This window comes from Jaculus jaculus, chromosome 16 (genome assembly GCF_020740685.1).
Source record: "Jaculus jaculus isolate mJacJac1 chromosome 16, mJacJac1.mat.Y.cur, whole genome shotgun sequence".
NCBI classification, from domain to species: domain Eukaryota; kingdom Metazoa; phylum Chordata; class Mammalia; order Rodentia; family Dipodidae; genus Jaculus; species Jaculus jaculus.
In genome coordinates, this window is record NC_059117.1 from 58388923 (window position 1) to 58414229 (window position 25307).

Below are 25307 nucleotides of genomic sequence, written 5' to 3' on the forward strand. Positions count from 1 at the left end.
TTAATTTTTATTTATTTATTTGAGAGAGAGAAAGGCAGATAGAGAAAGACAGAATGGGTGCACCAGGGTCTCCAGCCACTGCAAATGAACTCCAGACACATGTGCCATCTGTGCATCTGGCTTATGTGGGCACTGGGGAATTGAACCTGGGTCCTTAGGCTTCGAAGGCAAGCACCTCAGCCACTAAACCATCTCTCCAGTGCTGTTTTTGGCTTCTCTAGACAGAATTTACACACTGTTATCTTTACACAAGAAAATGCATTGCCCTCCAATAAAGGAATTGGTCATATTTCCTCAGGGGTTGCTAATCTGATTCCTTTTCCCATAAACAGTACCATAGTTCTTTAGGCTAAATATATTAAAAAGCACAAGCCAGGTCCTGGACCACATAACCCATCACTTACTGAGTTGGATCCTGGGAAGTCATATCCTCCCATCACTTTCATGTATGCTTTCTCTATGAGAGATACCCAAAGTTCACTTTTGTTGTTGGAATAAGAACAGAGCAATTCTCCTTTATGATCAACAGGTAGCTGGTCATCAATTATCACCTGCAGAAAGAAAACCTTAACTTCCTTAGGCCAAACACAGAATCTTAAAATCCTTTCAAGGAAAATAAAAAGCTCTCATACCAATGAAAGACACAATATACTTATTATCAATGACAGCTTATGTTTCTAAAATCTGATCAATTTTAACATAGTGACTTTTTTTTTGAGGCAGGGTCTCTCTCTCTCTCTCTCTCTCTCTCTAGCTCAGACTAGCCTGGAACTTACTATCCCAGGCTAGTTTTGAACTTACAGTGATCCTCCTAACTCAGCCTCCCAAGTGCTGTGATTAAAAGTGTATGCCACCATGCCCGGCTATAATGTTGTTATTTTATTTTTTTGGTTTTTTGAGAGTGTCTCACTATAGCAGAGACTTACCTGGAACTCACTATGTAGTTTCAGGGTGGCCTCAAACTCATGACAATCCTCCTACCTCTGCCTCCCAACTGCTGGGACTAAAGGTGTGCACCACCATGCCCGGCTTATACTGTTCATTCTTTTTTTTTTGAGGTAGGGTCTCACACTAGTCCAGGCTGACCTGGAATTCACTCTGTCGTCTCAGGATGGCCTTGAACTCACAGCGATCCTCTTACCTCTGCCTCCCGAGTGCTGGGATTAAAGGCGTGCACCACCACGCCTGGCATAATGTTCATTTTTATTCAGTCTTACAAGCTAATCTCACTAACAGGTTAAGTCACTAGTTACGTATCAGGTAACTACCATCAAAATTATTAGACAATCTAGAATGTGCATTGTATTTAAGATAATTACAAAAGAGCCTCGCTAGTAAAATTAATAATAATGCCTATTATTTTAATCTAAACCAATAAAAAGATTCATGTTCATAGTTATTATGGCTAAAACTATTTAAGTAACACAGCAAACAATTACCACAAAGATGCAATATTTAATTCATATTAAAAAATAATGTGGGCTACAGAAATGGCTTAATGGTTAAGGCAACACCAAAAGACCTAGGTTCAATTACCCAGGACCCACATAAACCAGACGCACAAGGTGGCACATCTGTCTGGGGTTTGTTTGCAGTGGCTGGAGGTCGTGGAGTGCCATTCTCTCTGTGCCTCTCTCAAATGAATACATAAATAAAAAATATATTTTTAATGATGTGGAAGCTGGACATGGTGGCACATGCCTTCAATCCCAGCACGCGGGAAGCAGAGGAGGATCACTGTGAGCTTGAGGCCACCTTGAGGCTGCATACTAAATTCTAGGTTAGCCTGGGCCTTGAGAGGAAAATAAAAAATGATCCAAGTGCCAGGTGTGGTGTCGTATGCCTTTAAGTCCAGGGCAAATTCACAAAATTTTTAATCCCAGCACAAAATTCACTAAAAAGTGAAAAACCAAAAACAAACAAACAACAAAAAAAAACCTATAGAACTATCAGGCTAAAATATTTAGAATCCCACATTACACTTACCAGAACTTTGCACAGTATCTAAAAACCACTTTTTTTTTTGGTTTTGTTTTTCAAGGTAGGGTCTCACTCTAGCCCAGGCTGACCTGGAATTCACTATGTAGGCTCAGGGTGGCCTCAAACTCACAGCAGTCCTCCTACCCCTGCTTCCTGAGTGCTGGGATTAAAGGTGTACACCACCACACCCAGCTATAAAAACTTTTTTTTTTTTTTTTTTTTTTTTTTTAGGTAGGGTCTCACTGTAAGTTCAGGCTGACCTAGAAACTCACTATGGAGTCTCAGGGTGACCTAGACCTCATGGCAATCCTACTACCTCTGTCTCCCAAGTGCTGGGATTAAAGGCGTGCGCCTCCATGACCGGCATGAAACCATTTTTAAAAAGATCTTGCTGAAAGGACTGGAGAGATGGCTTAGTGCTTAAGGTGCTTGCCTGCAAAGTCAAAGGATTCGATTTCCCAGCACTCATGTAAAGCCAGATGCATAAGGAGGTACATGCATCTGGAGTTTGTCTGCAGTGGCTGGAGGCCCTGGCATGCCCCATTCTCATTCTCTCTCTCTCTCTCTCAATTAATAAATAAAATATTAGAAGGCACTTGCTTTCAAAGCCTAATGGCCCAGGTTCAATTCCCCAGTGCTCATGTAAAGTCAGATGTACCAAGTAGTGCATGTGCAGGAAGCCCTGTGCACCCATACTCACTCACTCACACACTCTCTCTCTCAAATAAATACATAAATAAATCGCTCTTAAAGCTAGACACAGTGACACATACTCCTTTAGTCCCAGCTACTTATAAGGATCATGTGAGCCCAGGAGTTTGCAACCAGCTTGGGCAACATGGTAAAACCTATCTCCAAAACAAACGAAAAAGACTTTGTACTTACAATGAGTTTTATTTTTATTAACAGATAAAAAACCAACATGTGCTGGAGAGGTGGCTTAGTGGTTAAGATTCTTGCCTATAAAGCCTAAGGACCCAGGTTTAATTCCATAGTAGTACCCATATAAGCCATATGCACAAAGTGGCACGTGTGTCTGCAGTCTGCAGTGGCTAGAGGCCCTAATGCACCCAGTTTCTCTATCTGCCTCTTCCTCTCTCTCAAATAAATAATACTTTAAAAAAATCAACAAAACTGTCTTTTAAAATGTTTATACAAGTAACATTCCTTAACTGCTTTCATTTAAGACTCAAAGGTTAAAAAGAAAAGAAAGAAGGGGTGGGTAGGGAGATAAGGGAGAGACATTATTCACCTTTCTTGGGACACCATTGAGGTGAAGTTTTACCATATACTTTCCACAGGGATTGTACTCTGGTTCACCGTCCTTATTCTGAGGGTAAATTATGCTTTTGGAAAGGAAAACATATTAAAATATAAATATTAATATTCAATTTAACAATATACAGAATTTCATATGATATTTAAATACGATATTCTTTCAGATATATATCTATATTATATTATTGTCTTCAATTTTATAAAAACAACAAGCATAGGACCTGGATGTGGTGGCACATGATGCCTTTAATCCCAGCACACGGGAGGCTGAGGTAGGAAGGTTGCTGTTGAGTTTGAGGCCAACCTGAGACTACAAAGTGAATTCCAGGTCAGCCTAGGCTAGAGTGAGATCTCAGGTCAAAAAAATACAAAAATTGGGCTGGAGAGATGGCTTAGTGGTTACATGCTTGCCTGTGAAGCCTAAGGACCTCAGTTCAAGGCTCGATTCCCCAGGACCCACGTAAGCCAGATACATGAGGTAGCACATGCATCTGGAGTTCGTTAGCAGTGGCTGGAGGCCTGGCGCACCCATTCTCTATCTATCTGCCTCTTTCTCTCTGTCTGCCACTCTCAAATAAATAAATAAAAATGAACAAACAATTTTTTAAAAATTAAAAAAAAATAGCTGGGCATGGTGGCACATGCATTTAATTCCAGCAATTGGGAGGCATAGGTAGAAGGATTGCCATTGGGTTTTAGGCCAACCTGAGACTACATACTCAATTCCAGGTCAGCCTGGCTAGACTAAGAGTGAGACCCTACCTCAACCCTCCCCCACAAATTACTCAATGGTTAAAGGCATTGCTTAAAAGCCTGCTGGCCAGAGTTCAATTCCCCACGTAACACCAGATACATAAAGTGGGACATGCATCTGGAGATTGTCTGCAGTGGCTAGAGGCCATGGTGTGCCCATTCTCTCTCTCCTTGAAAATAAATAAAAATTACTGTAAAAGTGAATACAAAGTATTTTCCTCTAAAAGGCCTAGAAAAAGAATTTTAGGGCTGGAGAGATAGCTTAGCAGTTAAGGTGCTCGCCTCTGAAGCCTAAAGACCCATGTTCAACCTCTCTCCAGATCCCACGTAAGCCAGATACACAAAAGGTGAGGCAAGTGCAAGGTCACACATGACCACTAGATGGTGGAAGCATCTGGAATTTGATTGCAGTAGCTAAGGTCCTGGCATGCCAATTCATTATCTTTCTCTCTTAAAAATGAAAAAAAAAAAAAAAGAATTTTACTCTAACTAAAGGACTCATTTACTATGTGTAAATTAATTTCTTGTTTGCCTTTTGTCTTTTCTTTGAAATAAGGATTCACAATCCTCCTGCCTTGGCCTCTCAAATGTTGAGATTACAGGTATGCACCACCCTGCCCAGACTATCAGAGTATTTTATGAGGTTGTAAGCCAGGGCATAAACTCTACAATATTCTGAAAAGTGCTCAACTTTTAACTATACACACTATAAAAAAGCATGTGCTAAATAGATATATTTGAATCACTTAAAATTATCTTGTATCATTGACTATATTTCAATAAGCCACAAAATTAGATAAGGACAACTTTGATAAAGCTACAAAAAGCTGCATAATATGATACTTATAAGAACTTTCAGTTTCAGCTTTTTTTTTTTTTAAGTTTTTATCAGCATTTTCCATGATTATTAAAAAAATCCCATGGTAATTCCCTCCCTCCCCACCCCAGTTTCAGCTTTTTAAAAAAAATTATTTGGACCACATCAAGCATATTTTGAATTATATAATTATATACTTATATGGCAAATAGTGTTGCATGCATTTGGAGTTCATTTGCAGCGGCTGAAGGCTCTGCCATGCCCATTCTTTCTCTTTCTCTCTCTTCTATCACTCTCTTTTGCAAACAAACAAATATTTTAAAAAGCTATGATCAGGGCTGGAGAGATGGCTTAGCGGTTAAGCGCTTGCCTGTGAAGCCTAAGGACCCCGGTTCGAGGCTCGGTTCCCCAGGTCCCATGTTAGCCAGATGCACAAGGGGGCGCACGCGTCTGGAGTTCGTTTGCAGAGGCTGGAAGCCCTGGCGTGCCCATTCTCTCTCTCTCCCTCTATCTGTCTTTCTCTCTGTATCTGTCGCTGTCAAATAAATAAATAAATAAATAATGGATTAAAAAAAATTAAAAAATAAAAATTAAAATTAAAAAAAAGCTATGATCAGTGACTTTTACACTGAATAATTTTAAGCTAATATAATCTCAAAAACTGAAAATATTGAGAAACATTTCAAAACATTTTAAAGCAGGTAAGCAACAGAAATATGTGCTGGCTTTTTTTCCATTTTTAGATTTTTAATTTTTATTTATTAGAGTTAAAGAGAGGAGAAAGAGAAAGAGAGAGGGAGAATGGGCATGCCTGAGCCTCTAGCCACTGCAAACAAACTCCAGATGCATGTACCACCATGTGCATCTCGCTTACATAGGATCTGGAGAATTGAAACTGGGTTCTTAGGCTTCGTAGGCATGCACCTTAACCACTAAGCCATCTCTCCAGCCCTGTGCTGGCTTTTATATTTTCCAATAACTAGATTAAAAATTAAAGAAAAAGATAAAACTACTTGTTTTAATTCAGTATGATTTCATCTTGTAATCAATAAAATATTTTGAGCTATTTTCCACTTCTATACTTTTTAATGTTTTGCATGTGTATGTGCACATTTTGTGTGTGGTGTGCATAAATGTGTATGTGTGTGCACATAACATATGAAGGTGCTCATGAACATGTGTATGGGTATGTGTTGAGGTCAGAGCTCAACAATGGGTGTCATCTTCAAATACTCTCCACCATGTTTCTAAGACAGGGTCTCTCACTGAACCTGGAATTCACTGATTCACCTAGATTAGTGTCAGTGAGTCCCAGGGATCCCAACACTGGGGAGGTGTTGTGTCACCACACCTAGCTTTTATGTGGGTGCTAGGGATCCAAACTCAGGACCTCATACTTGTGTGGCAAGCACTAACCAATTAAGCCATCTCCCAAGCACCAAAATTAAAATTTTTACATTGAGTTTTCCTAATTTTAGGTGTACCTTATACTTGCATCTTAAATAATAATAATGTCATAGGTGGCCAGTACCACCTTACTATAACAGCAAAGTTGTTAAGTACTAAGTGATGGGATTTTTACTGATATCCTAATATTTATTGCAAATACGTATGAGCTACATATGTATATGCTTTTAGTGCTTTAGAATGCCTTCCCACACTCATGATCAACATCTATACATAAGGCCCATAGGAGTCTAGTTTGATGCTTCTCTCTCCACCCGATGTGGTTAAGGCCTGGGTTTTTAATTTCCAGTTAAGCAATAAGCATGTGAAGAACAAACACAGCATTTTACCTGGTAATCAGCTTCTTATTGAATCGTCTCTCATAAGCCGCACTGATTGCTAGTGATGCCACAAAAGAACAATCCGATACTATTGTCTGGTGATGAGAATAAGGAAAGAAAATACTCCTTCAATCACACAATTTCAACATTAGCATTATATTTATGCATTGAATCTACCAGTGAGTTTTGATATTAAATATTCTGACTGTTCAAGCAGGAAAATAGTAGAAATGTCATGCTGCTGACTTGCATATTCTACTCCAATAAGTCCTACAAAATATTTTTGTAAAGTTAATCCGAATAATTAAGTATCTTTAATACTTAGTCTCTTGTCAAAGATGAAAGGCAATTCTCAAGTTTCTCAACTGCAAACACACAAAAAAAAACTTTATTGTTTATAACAGTTTTTCATATTATGTAATTTTTTCAATGGTTATGCCAAACTGTGTACAGTGAGCTGGCCATGGTAGCAGATGCCTGTACTGGAAGGCTAATGCAGGAGGATCTTGACTTTGAGGTTAGCTTGGTCAACACAGCAAGAAGCCATCTCAGAAATGACTATTTTTTTTTTGAGCTACAATCTTACTACATATGTAGCCCAGGCTGGCTCTGAACTTTCAGTCATCTTCCTAATGCTGAAATTACAGACATGCACCTTCATACCCAGCTGAAAAGATTTTGTTTGTTTGTTTGTTTGTTTTTTGGTTTTTCGAGGTAGGGTCTCACTCTGGCTCAGGCTGACATGGAATTCACTATGTAGTCTCAGGGTGGCCTTGAACTCATGGCGATCCTCCTACCTCTGCCTCCCGAGTGCTGGGATTGAAGGCATGCACCACCACGCCCGGCTGAAAAGATTTTTAACAGGCAGAATGAGAATACAATTATAGTCATCTGAATATATAAAATTTAAAAAAAAAAATCAAATCCTTATTCAAGTTTCATTAAAATGTCAACATTCATGTAAAATTAGGTAAATTTGCTAGGCACGGTGGTGCACATCTTTAATCTCAGTACTCAGGAGGCAAGAAGAGAGAGAATCACCATGAATTCAAGGCCACCCTGAGACTACATAGTGAATTCCAGGTCAGCCTGGGCTACAATGAAATCTTACCTCAAAAACCAAACAAACAAAAAAAGTCTTTACCTGCTTTATGCTAAAACTGGATACAGTATATATCATTGTGGGATTGCTGGTCAGGTCCTCGGGTCGTACCCATTTGGAAAATGTAGTTTTTTGTTTAGGTGATAATGGTAGCTTGCCCAATCTGTCACTGAAATAATAATAAAAATTAAAATATTAAGATTAATCTTCACGGATCTCGAGAGATAGCTCAGAGGTTAAGGCACTTGCCTGCAAAGTTTAAGGACCCAGGTTCGATTCCCCAGTACCTACATAAAGCCAGATGCACAAAGCAGCACATGCACCTGCAGTTCATTTGCTGTGGCTGGTGGCACTGGCACACTCATTCTCTCCTTCACTTTGCCTCTCTTTTCTCTCTACGTGCAAATAAAAATATTTGGCCAGGTGTCATAGCAGTGCACACCTTTAATCCCAGTTATTAGGAGAGGCAGGAGGTCCACTGTGAGTTCCAGACCACCCTGAGATTACATAGTGAATTCCAGGTCACCCTAGGCTAGAACAAGATCCTACCTCAAAAAAACCCAAAAAAGCCGGACGTGATGGCGCATGCCTTTAATCGCAGCACTTGGGAGGCAGATGTAGGAGGATTGCCGTTGAGTTTGAGGCCAGCCTGAGACTATAGTTACTTTCAGGTCAGCCTGGGCTAAGTGAGACCTTACCTTGAAAAACCAAAAAAAAAAAAAAAAAAAAAAAGACCCAAAAGACTAATCTTCAACCCAGGTTTGGAGGCATATGCTTTAGTCTTCATTATCTCTCTCACAGGACCTCTAGTGTTTCATTCAGGCTAACATTCTGATCCTGTGTAATGTCAGGAGCTGATCATAAACATAGTTACTGAATTCAAAGGATATAAAAATTTGTTACCAGATTGAGTAAAAAAAAAGGTACGGGAAGGGCTAGTCAATATCTAAGAGGATATATATAAGTCATATGGAAAACTACTTTTTTGGACAATGGAACACTCAGGAGCCATAGATTGTTGCTAGAAAATTTTCAGTACCAGGGATGGGATACCTTCCAGTGAATTGTTGGCTAAGGAGGTTACTGATGTCCCCAAAACATTACAGGCCATTGCTGAGGCCCTTGGTTTTGCACCAGGAATAGATGGTTAAGACCCTATTGCTGGATTTCACATACTTGAGCTGCAAGTTCACTGAGAAATCCTCCTGGAGCTAAACTGAAAACATCTTCCATGTAGACCAGCCAACAGAAAGCTGGAAAAAGCCACACTGCATGCAGTTCAATGAAAGAGACAGAAATCACCAGTGAAGCTATTCAACAGTAGACACTGCAAGCCATATACTTGGCCAGCCAGGCCAAATGAGCCAATGGGTGCAATAGTGGTACGTCTGTCGTGGTGGAAACCAACTGCCCTCTAATTGGACTGGAGACCCGCTCCATGGGAGGGAATACATTCCTGATACTGAAAACCTACAACAAGGGTAATCATGAGATGAGCACTAGGGTATAATGTTTGCTGGTGTCTGGCTAAACGTATATACTATGCTTATCAAACTGCCCAGTAAGCACTTTTCAATGTTCATACCCTTTTATTAATGCTACTCTCACTTTAGAAACTTCTCTTTTCAGATGGCAGTGACCTTGGAATGACTCAGAAGGCCATGGTGCTGAGAAGAAGTGACAAAGGAGTGTTCAGCACTGAAATATCTCTATCACACCTTCCAGGGCTCAGGGTCCATTGTGGAAGAGGTGACAGAAAGAATATAAGAGCCAAAGGAATGGTAGGACTCCTTACAACGTGCTCCTCCAGACACAAAATGGCCTGGATATCCATGATCTCACAGTGCCTGACACTACCTATACAAGACCATCATAATAGGGGGAAAAGATGATGACATCAAAATAAAAAAGAGACTGATTGAAAGCAGAAGGGGATATGATGGAGAGTGGAGTTTCAGAGGGGAAAGTGGAGGGAGGGAGGGAATTACCATGGGATATTTTTTTACAACTATGGATATTGTCAAAAAATAAAAAAGACTAGTAGCTGGGCATGGTGGCACATGCCTTTAATCCCAGCACTTGGGAGGCAGAGGTAGGAGGATGGCTGTGAGTTTGAGGCCACCCTGAGACTTCAAAGTGAATTCCAGGTCAACCTGAGCTAGGGTGAGACCCTACTTTGAAAAATACAACAAAAAAAAAAACAAACAATAATAACGACTGGTTACCAGGCAGGTCCTTTGATGGCTGCTCTTACTACTTACAGTTGAATATTAGTTTCCTTAGGATGACTAGAAACTGAGTCCTAAGACATGTAATACTTTCTACTTATTTATTTATTCAAGAGAGAAAGGTGGGGGGGGGGGGGAGAACGGGTACACCAGGGCCTCTAGTCACTGCAAACTTCATATACATGTGCCATCTTAAAATCCTGGCTTTACATGGGTACTAAGGAACTGAATTCAAGTAATTTTTTTAAGGCTCTTGACATAAATTGACAATGTCCTGGAAGTTTGTGCTAATGATACTTTTTCTATAAAACAAAACTTTTTCTTTTTTCTGCTTGGTTTTTTGAAGTAGGGTCTCACTCTAGCCCAGGCTGACCTAAAATTTACTATGGAGTCTCAGGGTAGCCTCAAACTCATGGCAATCCTCTACCTCTGCCTCCCGAGTGCTGGGATTAAAGGTGTGTGCCACCACACCTGGCTTCTTTTTTCTTTTTTTTTTTTATTTGAGAAACAGAAAGAATGGGCATGCCAGGGCCTCTAGCCACTGCAAGTGAACTCCAGACACATGTGTCAACTTGTACATCTGGCTTACGTGGGGCCTGGAGAATCAAATCTGGGTCCTTAGGCTTCGCAAGCAAGCGCCTTAACCACTAAGCCATCTCTCCAGCCCATAAACAACTTTCTTGAACTGGATCTGCTTAGGAAAGAATGTAATGACATTGTACCCCATTTCTCCATTCAATGACTCTACTGTCTTGGTTTCTAAGATGAGCCAATTATCAAGTGGATAAATGTTTGCTCAGCATTTACTTTGCGCCAAGTATTATACTAGGTACTATGAAAAACACATCAGGTGAAAGGAATCCACCTGAGCCTATAGCCAGCCACTGAAAACGGAAGTGTTCTAGCTATGCTATGCCACCTCTTTCCACACTTCTAGGCAGGGTCTCGCTTTAGCCCAGGCTGGCCTGGAATTCACTCTGTCACCTCAGACTTGCCTGGAACTCAGTGGTCCTCCCTCAACTGCCTTGGTATTCACTATGTAGTCTCAGGATTGCCTTGAAATCAAAGCAATCTTCCTACCTCTGCCTCCCAAGTACTGGGATTAAAGCCAGGCCCAATTTCTTAAATGTTAACATGTGTGCATGTGTATGCAGATGGGTGTATGTGTGCCATTTATGTACCACAATGCACCCAGCTTTACATGGTGGCTGAGGAATTGAACATGGGCTTACAGGCTTTGCAAGCAAGTACCTTTAAGCACTGAGCATCTCCCCAGTTCCTTTTAATTTTTATATAGATATTAATTTCAAAGTTATGAATTTAACTGACCTTTCAGAGTATTGAAAAAGTAGCAATTTTTAAAACAATGAACTAAGGGCTAGAGAGATTGTTTAGTGGTTAAGGCCTTCGCCTATAAAGCCAACAGACCTCAGTTCAACTCCCCAGGACCCACTTAAGGCAGATGCACAAGGTGGCACGTACATCTAGAGTTCATTTGCAGTGGCTGAAGGCCCTGGTGCAACCATTCTCTGACTCTGTTTCTCTCTCTATGCCTCTTTCCCTCTCTTGCTCTTTCAAATAAATATATAAATGAATGAATGAATGAATTAAAAATTACAGTGCTTACTTACCAAAAAGGCATTGGATAAGCAAAGCGTTCCCTCAGATCAACACTCATGAAAGGAACATATTCTATACCATTTATTTTTGATGTAGTCCTATAAAGAATAAAAAAGAAAAAACTAAGATGAATTTTCAAGTCAACCTTAATCATTCTTTTTGTTTGTTTGTTTTGAGGTAGGGTCTCGCTCTAGCCCAGGCTGAGCTGGAATTCACTGTGTAGTCTCAGGGTGGCCTTGAACTCATGGTGATCCTCCTACCTCTGCCTCCCAAGTGCTGGTATCAAAGGCGTGTGCCACCATGCCCCACTGTAGTCATGCTTAAACTCTAAAACAGAGCTGGAGGGATGACTTAGCAGTTAAGGCGCTTACCTGCAAAGCCAAAGGACCCAAGTTCAATTCCCTAGGACTCACATAAACCAGATGCACTAGGTGGCACATGTGTCTGGAGCTCATTTCAGTGGTTAGAAGTTCTGACATGCTGATTCTATCTGCCTCTTTCTCTAAGATAAATATAATAAACTCTGCAACGTGAACAGCCTTTTGATTACAATCAAATGTAATTTTTTTTTTTTTTATGAGGTAGGGTCTTGCCCTAGCCCAGGCTGATCTGAAATTTACTATGTAGTCTCAGGGTGGCTTCGAATTCATGGCGATCTTTCTATTGCATTAGAATGAGGCTGCCAACCTCATATTAACATCTTTATTTGGACAAAATTTTATGAAATAAAGATCAGAAAATAAACGATTTCAGTAAGACTATTCCTTTTTTTTTTTTTCCTCTGAGGTAGGGTCTCACAATGACCTAGGAAAACCTGGATAACTCACTCTGTAGTCCCAGGCTAGCCTCAAACTCAGTGATCCTCCTACCTCTGCCTCATAAGTGCTTAGATTAAAGGTGTGAACCAGATTGGAGAAATGGCTTAGCAGTTAAGGTGCTTGCCTGCAAACCTTAAGGACCCAGGTTTGATTCCCCAGAACCCACGTAAGCCAGATGCACATGGTGGCACATGCACCTGGAGTTCATTTGCAGTGGCTACAGGTGCTGGGACACCCATTCTCTCTCTCTCTCTCTCTCCCCCTCCCTCCTTCTCTCTCTCTCTCTCTAATAAATAAAAATAAAAACAAATAAAGGTGTGTACCACCACACCTGGTAGGAGACTATTCTTTTTTTTTTTTTTTTGAGACTATTCTTTTTAAAAGGTAATTTATTTATTTGCAAGGAGAGAGGAAATGGATGGAGAGAATGGGTATACTAGGCCTCTTGCTACTACAAATGAACTCTAGACACAGGCACCACTTTGTGTGTCTGGCTCTACATGGGTACTGGGGACTCGAACCCAGGCTGTCAGACTTTGCAGGCAAATGCCTTAACTGCTGAGCCATCTCTCCAACCCAAACTATTCTTTAAAACTAACATCCTGAATATGTGATATAGCTTGTGGTGTAGCCCTTGCCTAGCATGTGTGAGTCATGAACTGCTAGTTCCAAACATGAACCAACCAAACAGCAGTAGCAACAAGAACAAAAACACCCACCTAACACCCTTCAGAGAAGAACTCCAGTCTAAGATCCACCACTGTGTCCCACAAGAGAAAACAAAGCCAACTCTGTCCTAGTTATTTGGGGATTGAAAAGCTGACATTAGCAATTCTACAAAATGTGTGTGTCCTTCATGTTTTCTGGTTATGGGAAAGTGGAATGAGTAGTGGGGGAAGGAATGGATGTCATGTACAGTCTGCCAACAAGTGTAAAAAGTGAGATTTACAGTGGCTCTGCATATTTTCTCCTTTACTTTTTTTTTTTTTTTTTTTAGTGAAACAAGGTGTCTTTATGTAGCCCAGGTAGCCAGGCTGTTCTTGAATGCTCCATCTGTTATCTCAGCTTCTTCAATGCAGGGATTACAAGTGTACACTATCATGCTTAGTGACTACTACTTTTTGTTTCTTTTTTTGAGGCAGGGTCTCACTCTAGCCCAGATTGATCTAGAACTCACTCTGTAGGCTAGGGTGTCTTTGAACTGACTGTGATCATCCTATCTCTGCCTCCTAAGTGCTGGGATTAAAGTCATGTACCACCAGGCCAGCTACTACTTATTATGTATCTGCTTATTTTATTTAAAGTAGTTTCAGGGTAACACCAAAATTTAAACTTTGGGTAACCTTCAGTTGATTTGAATATTGAGTCAGCAACTCATAACAGTAACTTACTGGGATGCATGTATCTTTTTAGAGAGAAGATGAGAATTTCTCACTTGTATGAAGAAGAGCTACATTTTCGGGTGGAAATTGAGATGTTTTGTTGTGGCATGACATGTTACATGTGTGCACACATACAAGAGCAAGCAGATGTTAAGTAGCTGGAACGACGGACTTCTTTTAGTATACTTTCTGCTCCAAAAAGCTCATTTTTGGGCTGGAGAAACGGCTTAGTGGTTAAGCGCTTGCCTGTGAAGCCTGAGGACCCCAGTACAAGGCTCAATTCCCCAGGACCCACGTTAGCCAGATGCACAAGGGGGCGCATGCATCTGGAGTTCGTTTACAGTGCTGGAGGCCCTGATATGCCCATTCTCTCTATCTGCCTCTTTCTCTGTCACTCTCAAATAAATAAATAAAAACACAAATAAAAAGCTTGTTTTCTTGCCCTGCATTGTTTGTTCACATGCATTTTCCCCAGGCACAGGGAGCCAGGCTAGTGACAGAGGAACCAGGATCTTCAGGAGGAAGAAAAGAAGTTCTCGGACTAGTATAGGAATCAGGATCATCAGCTGAAAGGAAAGATGCTCTCAGATGGCTGCAAACTAGAAAGGAGCCCTATCAGGAAAATTCAAAACAAATACCTACATGACTTGCATAATTCTACACATGTCCAAACAACCCAACTCCACAACCACCACAGATTTTATACATATGTATGTATGTATGTACACACACACACACACACACACACACACACACATTTTTAAATTGTTTTTGTTGTTTATTTTTATTTATTTGAGAGTGACAGAGAGAGAATCAGGCAGAGAGAGAGAGAGAGAGAGAGAGAGAGAGAGAGAGAGGGAGGGAGGGAGGGAGGGAGGGAGAGAGGGAGAGAGGGAGAGAGGGAGAGAGGGAGAGAATGGGTGCGCCAGGGCCTCCAGCCACTGCAAACGAACTCCAGACACATGTGCCTCATGTGCATCTGGCTAACGTGGGTCCTGAGGAATTGAGCCTCGAACTGGGGTCCTCAGGCTTCACAGGCAAGCGCTTAGCCACTAAGCCATCTCTCTAGCCCCCCCCCCCCCCCACATTTTTAAATTTAAAAAACCCTTTAACTATTCACAGTTCCATACTTGTTTGGTGGCTATTTCAAAGTAACAAGCTCTGCCTCCCTCCCTCACCACATACATAAAGCCAAATGGACAAAATGGCTCATGCATCTAGAGTTCCTTTGCAGAGGCTAGAGGCTCTTATGTGCTCATATTCTCCCTCTCTCCTTGCTAAGAAGTACATAAAAATATTTTTAAAAAATAATAGTAAAAGGGGCTGGAAAGATGCCTCAACATTTAAGGCGGTTACCTGCAAAGCCTAAACAACTGGGATTTGATTCCCCAGTACCCACATAAGACCAGATGCAAGAAGTGTCGCATGCACCTGGAGTACATTTGCAGTGGCTACAGGCCATAGTGCACCTGTTCATATTCATTCTCTCTCTCTGCTTACTAAATAAATAAAATATTTAAAAAAGAAATAATAGAGTTAAGCCTAACAAAGATCTGAATACAATTCAGAAGGACATGTCTGCATGATCATGTTACAAACTTCATTACAAGCATCCCGAGCAGGCTTACCTGAGCACTTCTATCTCTTCGGCTGTATACCTCGGTCCATGTGCATCACACGACTGGGGACTTATAAATGGCTGAGGTTTTTCAAGGAAGGGATTAGAACTGAGAGGAAAATGTGTTCTCACTGGAGGAGTCTTTGCTTTAATATTTGTTGATTTGACTTTGCAAACTGGCTTTGTCAAAGGCTCACTCAATGCTTCTGCCCTAAAACAGAAGCACAGAAAAACTATTCTAGTTTATAGTCAAATTTTCTATACTTGCTGGGTATGGTAGTGCATGCCTTTAATCCAAGCACTAGGGAGACAGAGGTATGAGGACTGCCATGAGTTAGAGGCTAGCCTGAGATTACACAGTGAATTCCAGGCCAGCGTGGGACAGAACAAGACCCTACCTCTAAAAACAAAACAAAAAGAATGGCTATAACTCCTGTGAAAATGCAACTAAGAGGCAACATGAGATGAGAGGAAGGCAGGAATTGGATCATAGAAGGTCTCACATGATATGCAAGGGAATTCTGACTGGTCTGTCAAAGAACTAACAAGCTAAAAAAATTCCGACCTTGGGCTGGAGAGATGGCTTAGCAGTTAAGCACTTGCTGTGAAGCCTAAGAAGCCTGGTTCGAGGCTCGATTCCCCAGGACCCACGTTAGCCAGATGCACAAGGGGGCGCACGCGTCTGGAGTTCGTGCATAGTGGCTGGAGGCCCTGGTGCGCCCATATTCTCTCTCTCTGCAGCTCTCAAATCAAAAAAAAAAACAAAACTCCAACCTGAGATCCACATATGAGCCTCAGAAGTCTTGTGAACACTCTGAAATTATCTACAAAAACCAATTTACGTCCATTTTCCTAGAGGGAGGATTCCTGTAACTCTCAAGTTTCTCAGGAGCCATGACTAACACACCATCCCACCTACTTTTGCTAAGGGTATACTCAGGAACATCGAGTGGGTTATCTACACCGGTAATATGTCAGCTGTGAATCTAGTAGAAGTCAGAATGGGGAAGACAGCTGTGTGCCAGGTGCTACTATGCTTATGAATTTCAGGAAGTGAACTACAGGTCAACAGATGATGCTGATGCCAAAGAGGGAGATGTTACCTCAATCTAAAAAGAACTGGGAGAGGGTAATTTTAAAACTACGTAATCTCCATCCTTTTTCCTGGCTTTGCAACACTCATTTCAAGAGGCCTAATTCTCTTGTGCAAATCCATTCATTCATTCTTTCAACAAATATCTACTGAACATGTTTAATAAATACTCTGTTAGGTGCTACATTAAGCACTGAACAAAAAGGTAAACTTCTGTCTCTATAGACCTTCCATTTAAGGGATAGAAGCTGGAAGTGACACAGACAACACAAAATACAATAAACTGTCATTTTACTTCCCCATGCCTTAGAAAGGGGCAGTAAGAAAACACGTCAGATGGAGCAACCAGGATGAAAATGTGGTAGAGATGCTCAGGAAGGGTGTCTGGAGAAAGCTGATTTCTAACTGACTGTTTGGGGGTAGGGTTCTCACTCTAGCTCAGGCTGACCTGGAACTCACTCTGTATCCCCAGGCTGACCTAGAACCCACAGTGATCCTACTACCTCAACCTCCTGAATGCTGGGAGGAAGCTTGATACACATGCAGAATCAAGGAGCTTCACACAGTATGATTTATGGAATGTGTGTGGTTAGAAGCGGGATCATTCTCAATCTCTATATTCTGTAATAATGCTGGAAGGCTTTCTGAAAGTTTTCTTTGGAAATCTAATATTACACAACACAAAGGAAGTTTTCCATTTCAAATATCACATTCAGTTTTGTTTCATATATACCAAAACCTAAAAATATTTCTCAAATGATGGATGGGTTATTCTGCCGGTTTAATGCAAGGACAGTGGGGGAAGGGGGCTTCTTAAAGAAGAGGAGCACCTCTACCACACAATATAACAACTAGCATTGCAGTGGCAAAACTCACCTATCTAGTGCTTGTCGCGCCAACTGTTTCAATTTGTTTTGCAGAGTTTTATCACCAGTTTCAGAAGACTTAAGAGAAAGAAAGAGATGTTCATTCTAAAGCATATCTTTAATTTTTCTTTTCAAATTTTTATCCATATTTCTATACAAAAATTATAATTTGCATTATATTTTTGAAATTATGAGAGAATAAACAAAGAAAATACTTTTTGTCCTTAAAGGTAATCATTTAGAACTGTGCTGAATGTTTCTAGACTTAAAAACCACATATATGCCAGGCGTGGTGGCGCACTCTTTTAATCCCAGCACTTGGGAGGCAGAGGTAGGAGGATCACTGTGAGTTCGAGGCTACCCTGACACTGCATAGTGAATTTCAGGTCAGCCTGAGCTAGAGTGAAACTTTACCTCAAAAAAATAAATAAATAAATAACAAAAACAAACAAACAAAAAACACACCTACAGGGCTAGAAAGATGGTTGAGCGGATAAAATGCATGCCTGTGAAGCCTAAGGACCCAGGTACAATTCTCCAGGGCCCATGTAAGCCAGATGCACATGATGGTGCATGCGTCTGGAGTTCGACTGCAATGGCTAGAGACACTGGCATGCCCATTCTCACTCACTCATTCTCTTTCTCTGTCTGTCTGTAAAAATAAATAAAAGATGTGCATTACCAAACCTGGCTTCCACATTAAAAACAAAACAAAACTTAGAGGGCTGAAGACATGGCTTCACAGTTAAGGCACTTGCCTGCAAAGCCTAAGTACTCCTGATCAACTCCCTAGATCTCACCAAAACAAAAACAACAACAACAAAAAAAACTACTTATGGCTGAAGAGACAGCTTAGTGGTTTAGATACTTGCCTGAAAAGCCTAAGGAACAGAGCTCGATTCTCCAGTACCCATATAAAGCTATATGCACTAAGTGGCATATGCATCTGGAGTTCATTTGCAGTGCCAGGAAGCCCTGGCGAACCCATACTCACTCTTTGTATCTGCCTTTCTCTTTCTTTCTCTCTAATAAGTAAATTAAAAAAAAAGCCAGGCGTGGTGGCACATACCTTTAATCCCAGCACTTGGGAGGCAGAGGTAGGTGGATCACCGTGAGTTCGAGGCCACCCTGAGACTATATAATTCCAGGTCAGCCTGGACTAGAGTGAAGACCTACCTTGAAAAACAAAAACAAAACAAAAAACAGGCAAGGTGGTGCACTCCATTAATCTAGCTTTCAGGAGGCAGAGGAAGGTGGACTGCCATGCATTCAAGGCCACCCTGAGACTACACAGTGAATTCTAGGTCAGCCTGGGCCAAAGTGAGACCCTACCTCAAGGAAAAAAAAAAAATCCACAATGCTAACTACCCTACAAATGTTTGACTATGGTGCTGTGGCACACTAAGCAGTAGGACCTGAGGAAACCAATGCTTGTCTCTGGTCCAAGAGACACAAAATTCAGGGTAGATGGTCTTTCTGACAGTAAGACCCTAATGAGGAAGGAAGACACTGGGGCCATCAGCTAGCCCCCCACACCTGGTTTATCTTCCTTCAAACATTCTGCCTTCCTAAGTACTAGATGCTCCTGGAGCCTGAGTCTCAATGAGGGAGAACAAGAAAAGCCACTCAGCATAGAGATTTCACACTACAAGTTCACTACCTTAGCAATTTTTTACTTAGCAAATGCAAAATAGCATTTATTATAAATTCATAGATTTGTGATGGAAAATTCTACCTGTACTAGTGGTAGTTACTATGTTATAAACAAGTTAAAAATATTAGCTGTAATAATTTTTTTTATAAAAAGCAACTACTTAGTGACTAATGTAATAAAAATTAATAAAGTATAAATATGTACTATTAATATTTTTCCTTTTCTTTTTTGGGGGTTTGAACTTGTTATACATTGAATTTCTGATCCTACTGCCTCCCCCTCAACTTCCCAGTGCTGGGATTACAGGCATGTGCCAGTTTATGAGATGCTGGAGATCAAATCCATGTCTTTATTCATGCTAGGCCAGGCAAGCCCTCTACCAACTGAACTACATCCCCAGTCCCTCTTCAACTTGTAATGAGGATTAACTTAGTTACATTTATAAGGAGGATAATTTCTTCTTCAAGTAAAATTCACTAGTAGGGGAAAGAATTTCTTAACGTAATTTCACAGAGTTTAACATGGAGCTATACATACGGTTTTCAGACAGAGATCCACAGCTTCTGTATACAGTTCTATAGCATCTTCAACATTCCCTTTTCCATCCTCATCAAAAGCCTGTGTAACAAGGAAATGGGCACGCTCTAGGTCCAACTGATGTTTTGATTTCAAAGGACCAGCACTCTTTGACTGAACTAGGATAAGGTAAAAAGCATATGACAGAATGAATATAAATGTAGCCAGGGAACACCACCATTTTTTAATTATTTTTATTTGTTTGTTTTTTTATTTATTTGAGAGCAACAGACAGAGAAAGAGGCAGATAGATAGACAGAGAATGGGCACGCCAGGGCCTCCAGCCACTGCAAAGGAACTGCAGATGCGTGCGCACCTTGTGCTTCTGGCTAACGTGGGTCCTGGGGAATCAAGCCTCAAACCGGGGTCCTTAGGCTTGACAGGCAAGCGCTTAACTGCTAAGCCATTTCTCCAGCCCAACACCACCATTTTAATACAATCCTTCCTTTAAAAAGCTCAGCAAGACACATAAAAGATCATTTAAAAAGTGAGTAATTTTTCCCATCTTTTTTAACACTAAGCTCCCTGCTGCTATAGACAACACAGAAAAGGAATATTAAAATCATTTTATTGAAAAACAAACTTTCCCTGCATCTTCATCTTCCTACTAGCACTCCTAAAGTCAAAAAATAAAGCACAAAACTCCTTACATTCCGCCCTCCCCCAAAAATCAAAGCAAAAAACTTGGAAAATGCTTAATATTAAGAAACACTTAGAGCATGGTGGCACAAATTCTAGCACTCGAAAGGCAGAGGTAGGAGGATAGCCGTGAGTTCGAGGCCACCCTGAGAATACAGAGTGAATTCCAGGTCAACCTGGGCTGAGTGAGACCCTACATAAAAAAAAAAAAAAAAAAAAACAAAAACAAAAAAAAAAACCCAAAAAACAACAACAACAAAAAAAAAAGCTTAAGACTTGGGGGAGTGGGAAGGGGGTGCAGCTCAAGGTAGAGTGAGCATCTTATAAGCATTAAGGCTCTAGGTTCCATCCCCAGTACTAGACAAAGAAAAATAGTTAACACCATCACATTTTAAGCTCTAAGGTAATTGCTTTCTTTCAGTACAGACAGTAACTATATAAGGTAGTCCCTGATGACGTTTCCACTCTTCCTCGTCACCTGAATCCATAAGCTATCGTATGTTTTTTCCCTCCCTCCCTCCCTCCCTCCCTCCCTCTCTTTCTTTCTTTCTTTCTTTTTGAGGTAGGGTTTCATTCTGGCCCAGGCTGACCTGGAATCCACTAAGTCGTCTCAGGGTGTCCTTGAACTCACAGCGATCCTCCTACCTCTGCCTCCTGAGTGCTGGGATTAAACCACGCCTGGCCTATTTCCATTTATTTTTAGTGTAAAGATGTATACTTAAAAGAATACTGTATTCAAAACATACATGGGTCTCTTACAACTCAACAATAAAGACCAGTCAGTTAACAAATAAGCAAAAAGGGACTGGAGATATGGCTCAGCAGTTAGGACACTTGCCTGTAAAACCTAACAACCTGGGTTCAATTCCCCAGTACCCACATAAAGCCAGATGCACAAAGTGGCACATGCATCGAGTTCACTTGTAGTGGCTAGAGGCCCTGCTATGGCCCATTCTCTCCGTCTGTCTCTCTTCTCTCTGCTTGCAAATAAGTATATATTTTTTAAGTAAGGAAAGAAGCTGGGTGTGGTGGCACACGCCTTTAATCCCAGCACTCGGGAGACAGAGGTAGGAGGATCATCGTGAGTTCAAGGCTGCCTTGAGACAACATAGTGAATTCCAGGTCAGCCTGAGCTAGAGCAAGACCCTACCTTGAAAAACCAAAAAAAAAGTAAGCAAAAGCTCTCAAGGGACAGTTTTTCAAAGGTGGTCAAGTGCTCAACTGGTCAACTAGCACATGAGAAGATGGTCCATATCAAGAGCAGTGCCAATCAACATCACCATAGGGTACCACCTACAGCCCTTAGAACAAGATAGGAAAATCAGTACCAAGTCAGCCACAGTGGCCCAGCCCAATAATCCCAACTCTGGAAAGGATTAGTGCTTGAAGTTAGCTTACACTACCCAGCAAGACCTGGTCTCAGAACCAAAAATGGCAGGAATATTGCTGGGCTCAGGATTTGGCTAGCATGTGTAAGGCCCTGGGTTCATACCCTTCTTCATAACAGCAAAGGTAGAGAAAACTCAAATACCTACCAGCTAAGGAATGGAGAAATAAAATGTGGACTATTACTCGGCTGTAAAAATGAATGAAACCCTGATATACCTTCCAACACGAAAACATGAATACTCTTATCAACAGCTCAGTGGAAGAAGCCAGACAACAAAAGGATGATTTCCTTTATATGTTTTCTAATCTTTTTAAAACTTATTTATGAGAGAGAGAGAGAACACGTGCCAGGGTCTTTGACTGCTGCAAATCAACTCCAGATGCATGTGCCACCTTATGCATCTGGCTTATGTGGGTTCTGGGGAATCAAACCTGGGTCCTTTGGCTTTGCAGGCAAGAGTCTTAACTGCAAAGCCATCTCTCCAGCCCTCCTCTAATCATTTTTAAATAAATTTTAAAGCACAAGCAGTCATTCAATAAGACAAATAAAAATAAAATAACAAAAAAATAACAGGGAAATCATGGAAATATGAATGTTTTACCTCCTAAATGTCAAAGACAACTAAAAATTCAGCAACACTGGGAAACAGGGCAGGTAAATTCAGAGCTTCATTTACTTGGCTGGGGAAAAGAAGTTTTTGGAATTACAAAGTTTGCTTTTTCTTTTGCTTTGTTTTTGGTGCTGTGAATGCAGGTCAAGGCCTTGAGCATTCTAAGTAAGAGCTCTACCACTGAACTACACTCCCAACTCCCACAAAATACTTTATTTTGATCATTATCCCCTTCCGTTACTTTCTTTCCCACACAATATTCTGATGACATCAATTAGTGAGCCTGGTCCATAAGCAATCCCTACCAGACATGCAATTTCTGGACACTGTATCAAAGTGACATACTTATTTTTTAAAGTATTTTACTTATTCACTTGCAGACAGAGAGAATGGGCGTGCCAGGTACTCTAGCTACTGCAAACAAACTCCAGGCACATGCAGCACTTTGTGCATCCAGTTTTATGTGGGCACTGGGGAAATCATCCCAGGTCATTAGGCTTTTGAGACAAGCTCCTTAAACACTATGCCATCTCTCCAGACCAACATACTTATTTCTAAGTAGACAGAACAGACATTCCCCTACCTATGTGCACAGCATGCCTGTCCTACTCACAGGAAGTGGGAGAAAGCAACATAAATCTGTCAGAGCACATCCCTCTGCTTGGGGATCACCCGGCAAAAAAGAATAGAAAAAAAAATTACCCCTAAATTTCTAAAACACAATGTAAGTAATCACTTTTTTTATTTCTTTAAAAAAAAAAGCTTATTTTTATTTGAGAGACAGGGGGGGGGGGAGGGAGGGAGGGAAAGAGGGAGGGAGAGAGGGGAAGAGAATGGGCACACCAGGGCCTTTAGCCTCTCTCCAGATGCATGTGCCACCTTGTTCTTCTGACTTATGTAGGTCCTGGGGAATAGAACCTGGGTTCTTTGGCTTTGCAGGCAAGCATCTAAACTGCTAAGCCATCTCTCCACCCCATCATTTTCTTTTCTATCCATGTGAACAAGTTTGGACACAAACTCACTTCCTGTAACAAAACTGATCACTAAGCTTATATTATGATACTTATCTGGTTGTTTACAAAAATAAATTCAAGGGGCTGGAGAGATGGTTTAGTGGTTAAGCATTTGCTTGTGAAGCCTAAGGACCTTGGTTCAAGGCTCAACTCCCCAGTACCCATGTAAGCCAGATACACAAGGTGGCTTATGCATCTGGAGTTCGTTTCCAGTGGCTGGAGGCCCTGGTGAGCTCATTCTGTCTGTCTCTCTGCTTCTTTCTCTGTCTGTCACTCTCAAATAAATAAAAATAAACAAGAAAAATTTAAAAAAAATAAATTCAAGCTGTCCCAGGTCTGCTTGCACATTTATTTTCCAATGAATGTTTTGTTAATATTTTTATTTTTATTTATTTATTTGAGAGAGAGAAATACAGAAATAGGTAGGGGGTGGGGTAGAGGGAGAGAGAATGGGCGCATCAGGGCCTCTAGCCACTGCCAACGATTCCAGATGCATGTGGCCCCTTGTGCATCTGGTTTACGTGGGTCCTGGGGAGTCAAACCTAGGTCCTTTGGCTTTGTAGGCAAGCACCTTAACAGCTAAGCCATTTATCCAGCCTATGTTTTATTTTATTTTTTTTAAAAAAGAGTTTAGCCAAGCATGCCTTTAATCCAAGTACTGTGAGTCTGAGGCCACCCTGGAGCTATAGAGTTCCAGGTTAGCCTGTTTTAGAGTAAGACCCATCTCCAAGCAAACAAAAAGAGTTGGGCAAAGATCTGGAGATAGAGAACATTGACAGAAAATAGACTGTGAACCTACTACAGAAGTCATTAAACACTAAGAAAGATTAGACATTTTATTTTAATATCAGAAAACGGTATGTTCCAACATTTAAAAAGTAGGCTCCAACAGGGTCCTCACCCAGATTGTGCCAACGATAAATTGTTTAAATACAGAAAATGAGACTGGAGAGATGGCTCAACGGTTAAGGTGCTTGCCTGCAATGCCTAAGAATCCGGGTTTGATTTCCCCAGTATCCACATATGCCAGATGCATAAAGTGGCGCAAATGGCTAGAGCTCATTTTCAGGGGCCAGAGGCCCTGGTGCATCACATTCACATTCTCTCTCTCTCTCTCTCTGGCTCTTTCTCTTTCAAATCAATAAAAAATTTAAATATGGATCAACTTTGTACCTACAGAACATCAGTGAATTGCTGGGCATGGTAGTATATAACATTAACCCCAGCACTCAGGAGGCAGAGGTAGGAGGATCCCTGTGCGTTCAAGGCCAGTCTGAGACTACATAATGAATTCCAGGTCAGCCAGGGCTAGAGCAAGACCCTACCTCAAAAAACAAAAAAAGAAAACCAGTGATTTGCATCTTTTCTATGTTTTTATCACTCTACAATTTATTTCCACTTTGTGATTTTTTTTTTAAGAGGAATGAGACAAAGAGGAAAAGAGAACACAAGGGGTAAAGTTGTGACAGTAGAGAAGAATACAAAAAACAGGCCAAGCTGGCAGTCTTACTAACCTGCAGAATGTAGAGCTTGAACTCTCTCTAGATACTCATTTATTTTTTCTTGGATATGTTCAAGGTTTGATCCTGCCATTTCAGCATAAATTAAGGCTTGTGCAGCTTCCTAAAAATAAAAAATTAAAAGAAATCCAAAAGATGTATTACAATTTTAATTTTCACTACTACTTTCTAATTCAGTATTGGCCTCATGAATGACAAACCAAGAACATCTTCAAGAATTTTTCTCACCAGGCGTGGTGGCACATGCCTTTAAATCTCAGCACTCAGGAGGCAGAGGTAGGAGGATCACCATGAGTTTGAAGCCACCTTGAGACTACACAGTGAATTTCAGGTCACACAAACACACACACACACATAGACACACACACACACACACACACACACATATATATACATATATGCATTTTCTTCATAAAGAAATGTTATGGGACTGGAGAGATGACTTAGTAGTTAAGGCACTTGCCTGCGAAGCCTCGGGACCCAGATTTGATTTCCCAGTACTCACGTAAGCCAGATGCACAAGGTGGCATATACGTCTGGAGTTCCTTTGCAGTGGCTAGAGG

The 25307-nt window shown here is 40.9% G+C and overlaps 1 protein-coding gene across 4 annotated transcripts in view; it reads right to left on the minus strand.

Annotated features, from left to right (window-relative positions):
• The window catches only part of Capn7 (calpain 7), a 60595-nt gene that overhangs the window by 32907 nt on the left and 2381 nt on the right, over nt 1-25307 (minus strand). For 2 of the 4 annotated variants that reach the window (XM_045136040.1, XM_045136037.1), the window contains exons 2-10: nt 24739-24847; nt 19534-19691; nt 17353-17420; nt 15394-15594; nt 11577-11663; nt 7760-7886; nt 6625-6710; nt 3233-3326; nt 405-551 (exon numbers count right to left, since the gene is read on the minus strand). In XM_045136040.1, the coding sequence (XP_044991975.1) occupies nt 405-551; nt 3233-3326; nt 6625-6710; nt 7760-7886; nt 11577-11663; nt 15394-15594; nt 17353-17420; nt 19534-19691; nt 24739-24847 (1077 nt within the window). The remainder of the gene's footprint in view (nt 1-404; nt 552-3232; nt 3327-6624; nt 6711-7759; nt 7887-11576; nt 11664-15393; nt 15595-17352; nt 17421-19533; nt 19692-24738; nt 24848-25307) is intronic. The other 2 variants (XM_045136038.1, XM_045136039.1) reach the window with 2 other exon arrangements.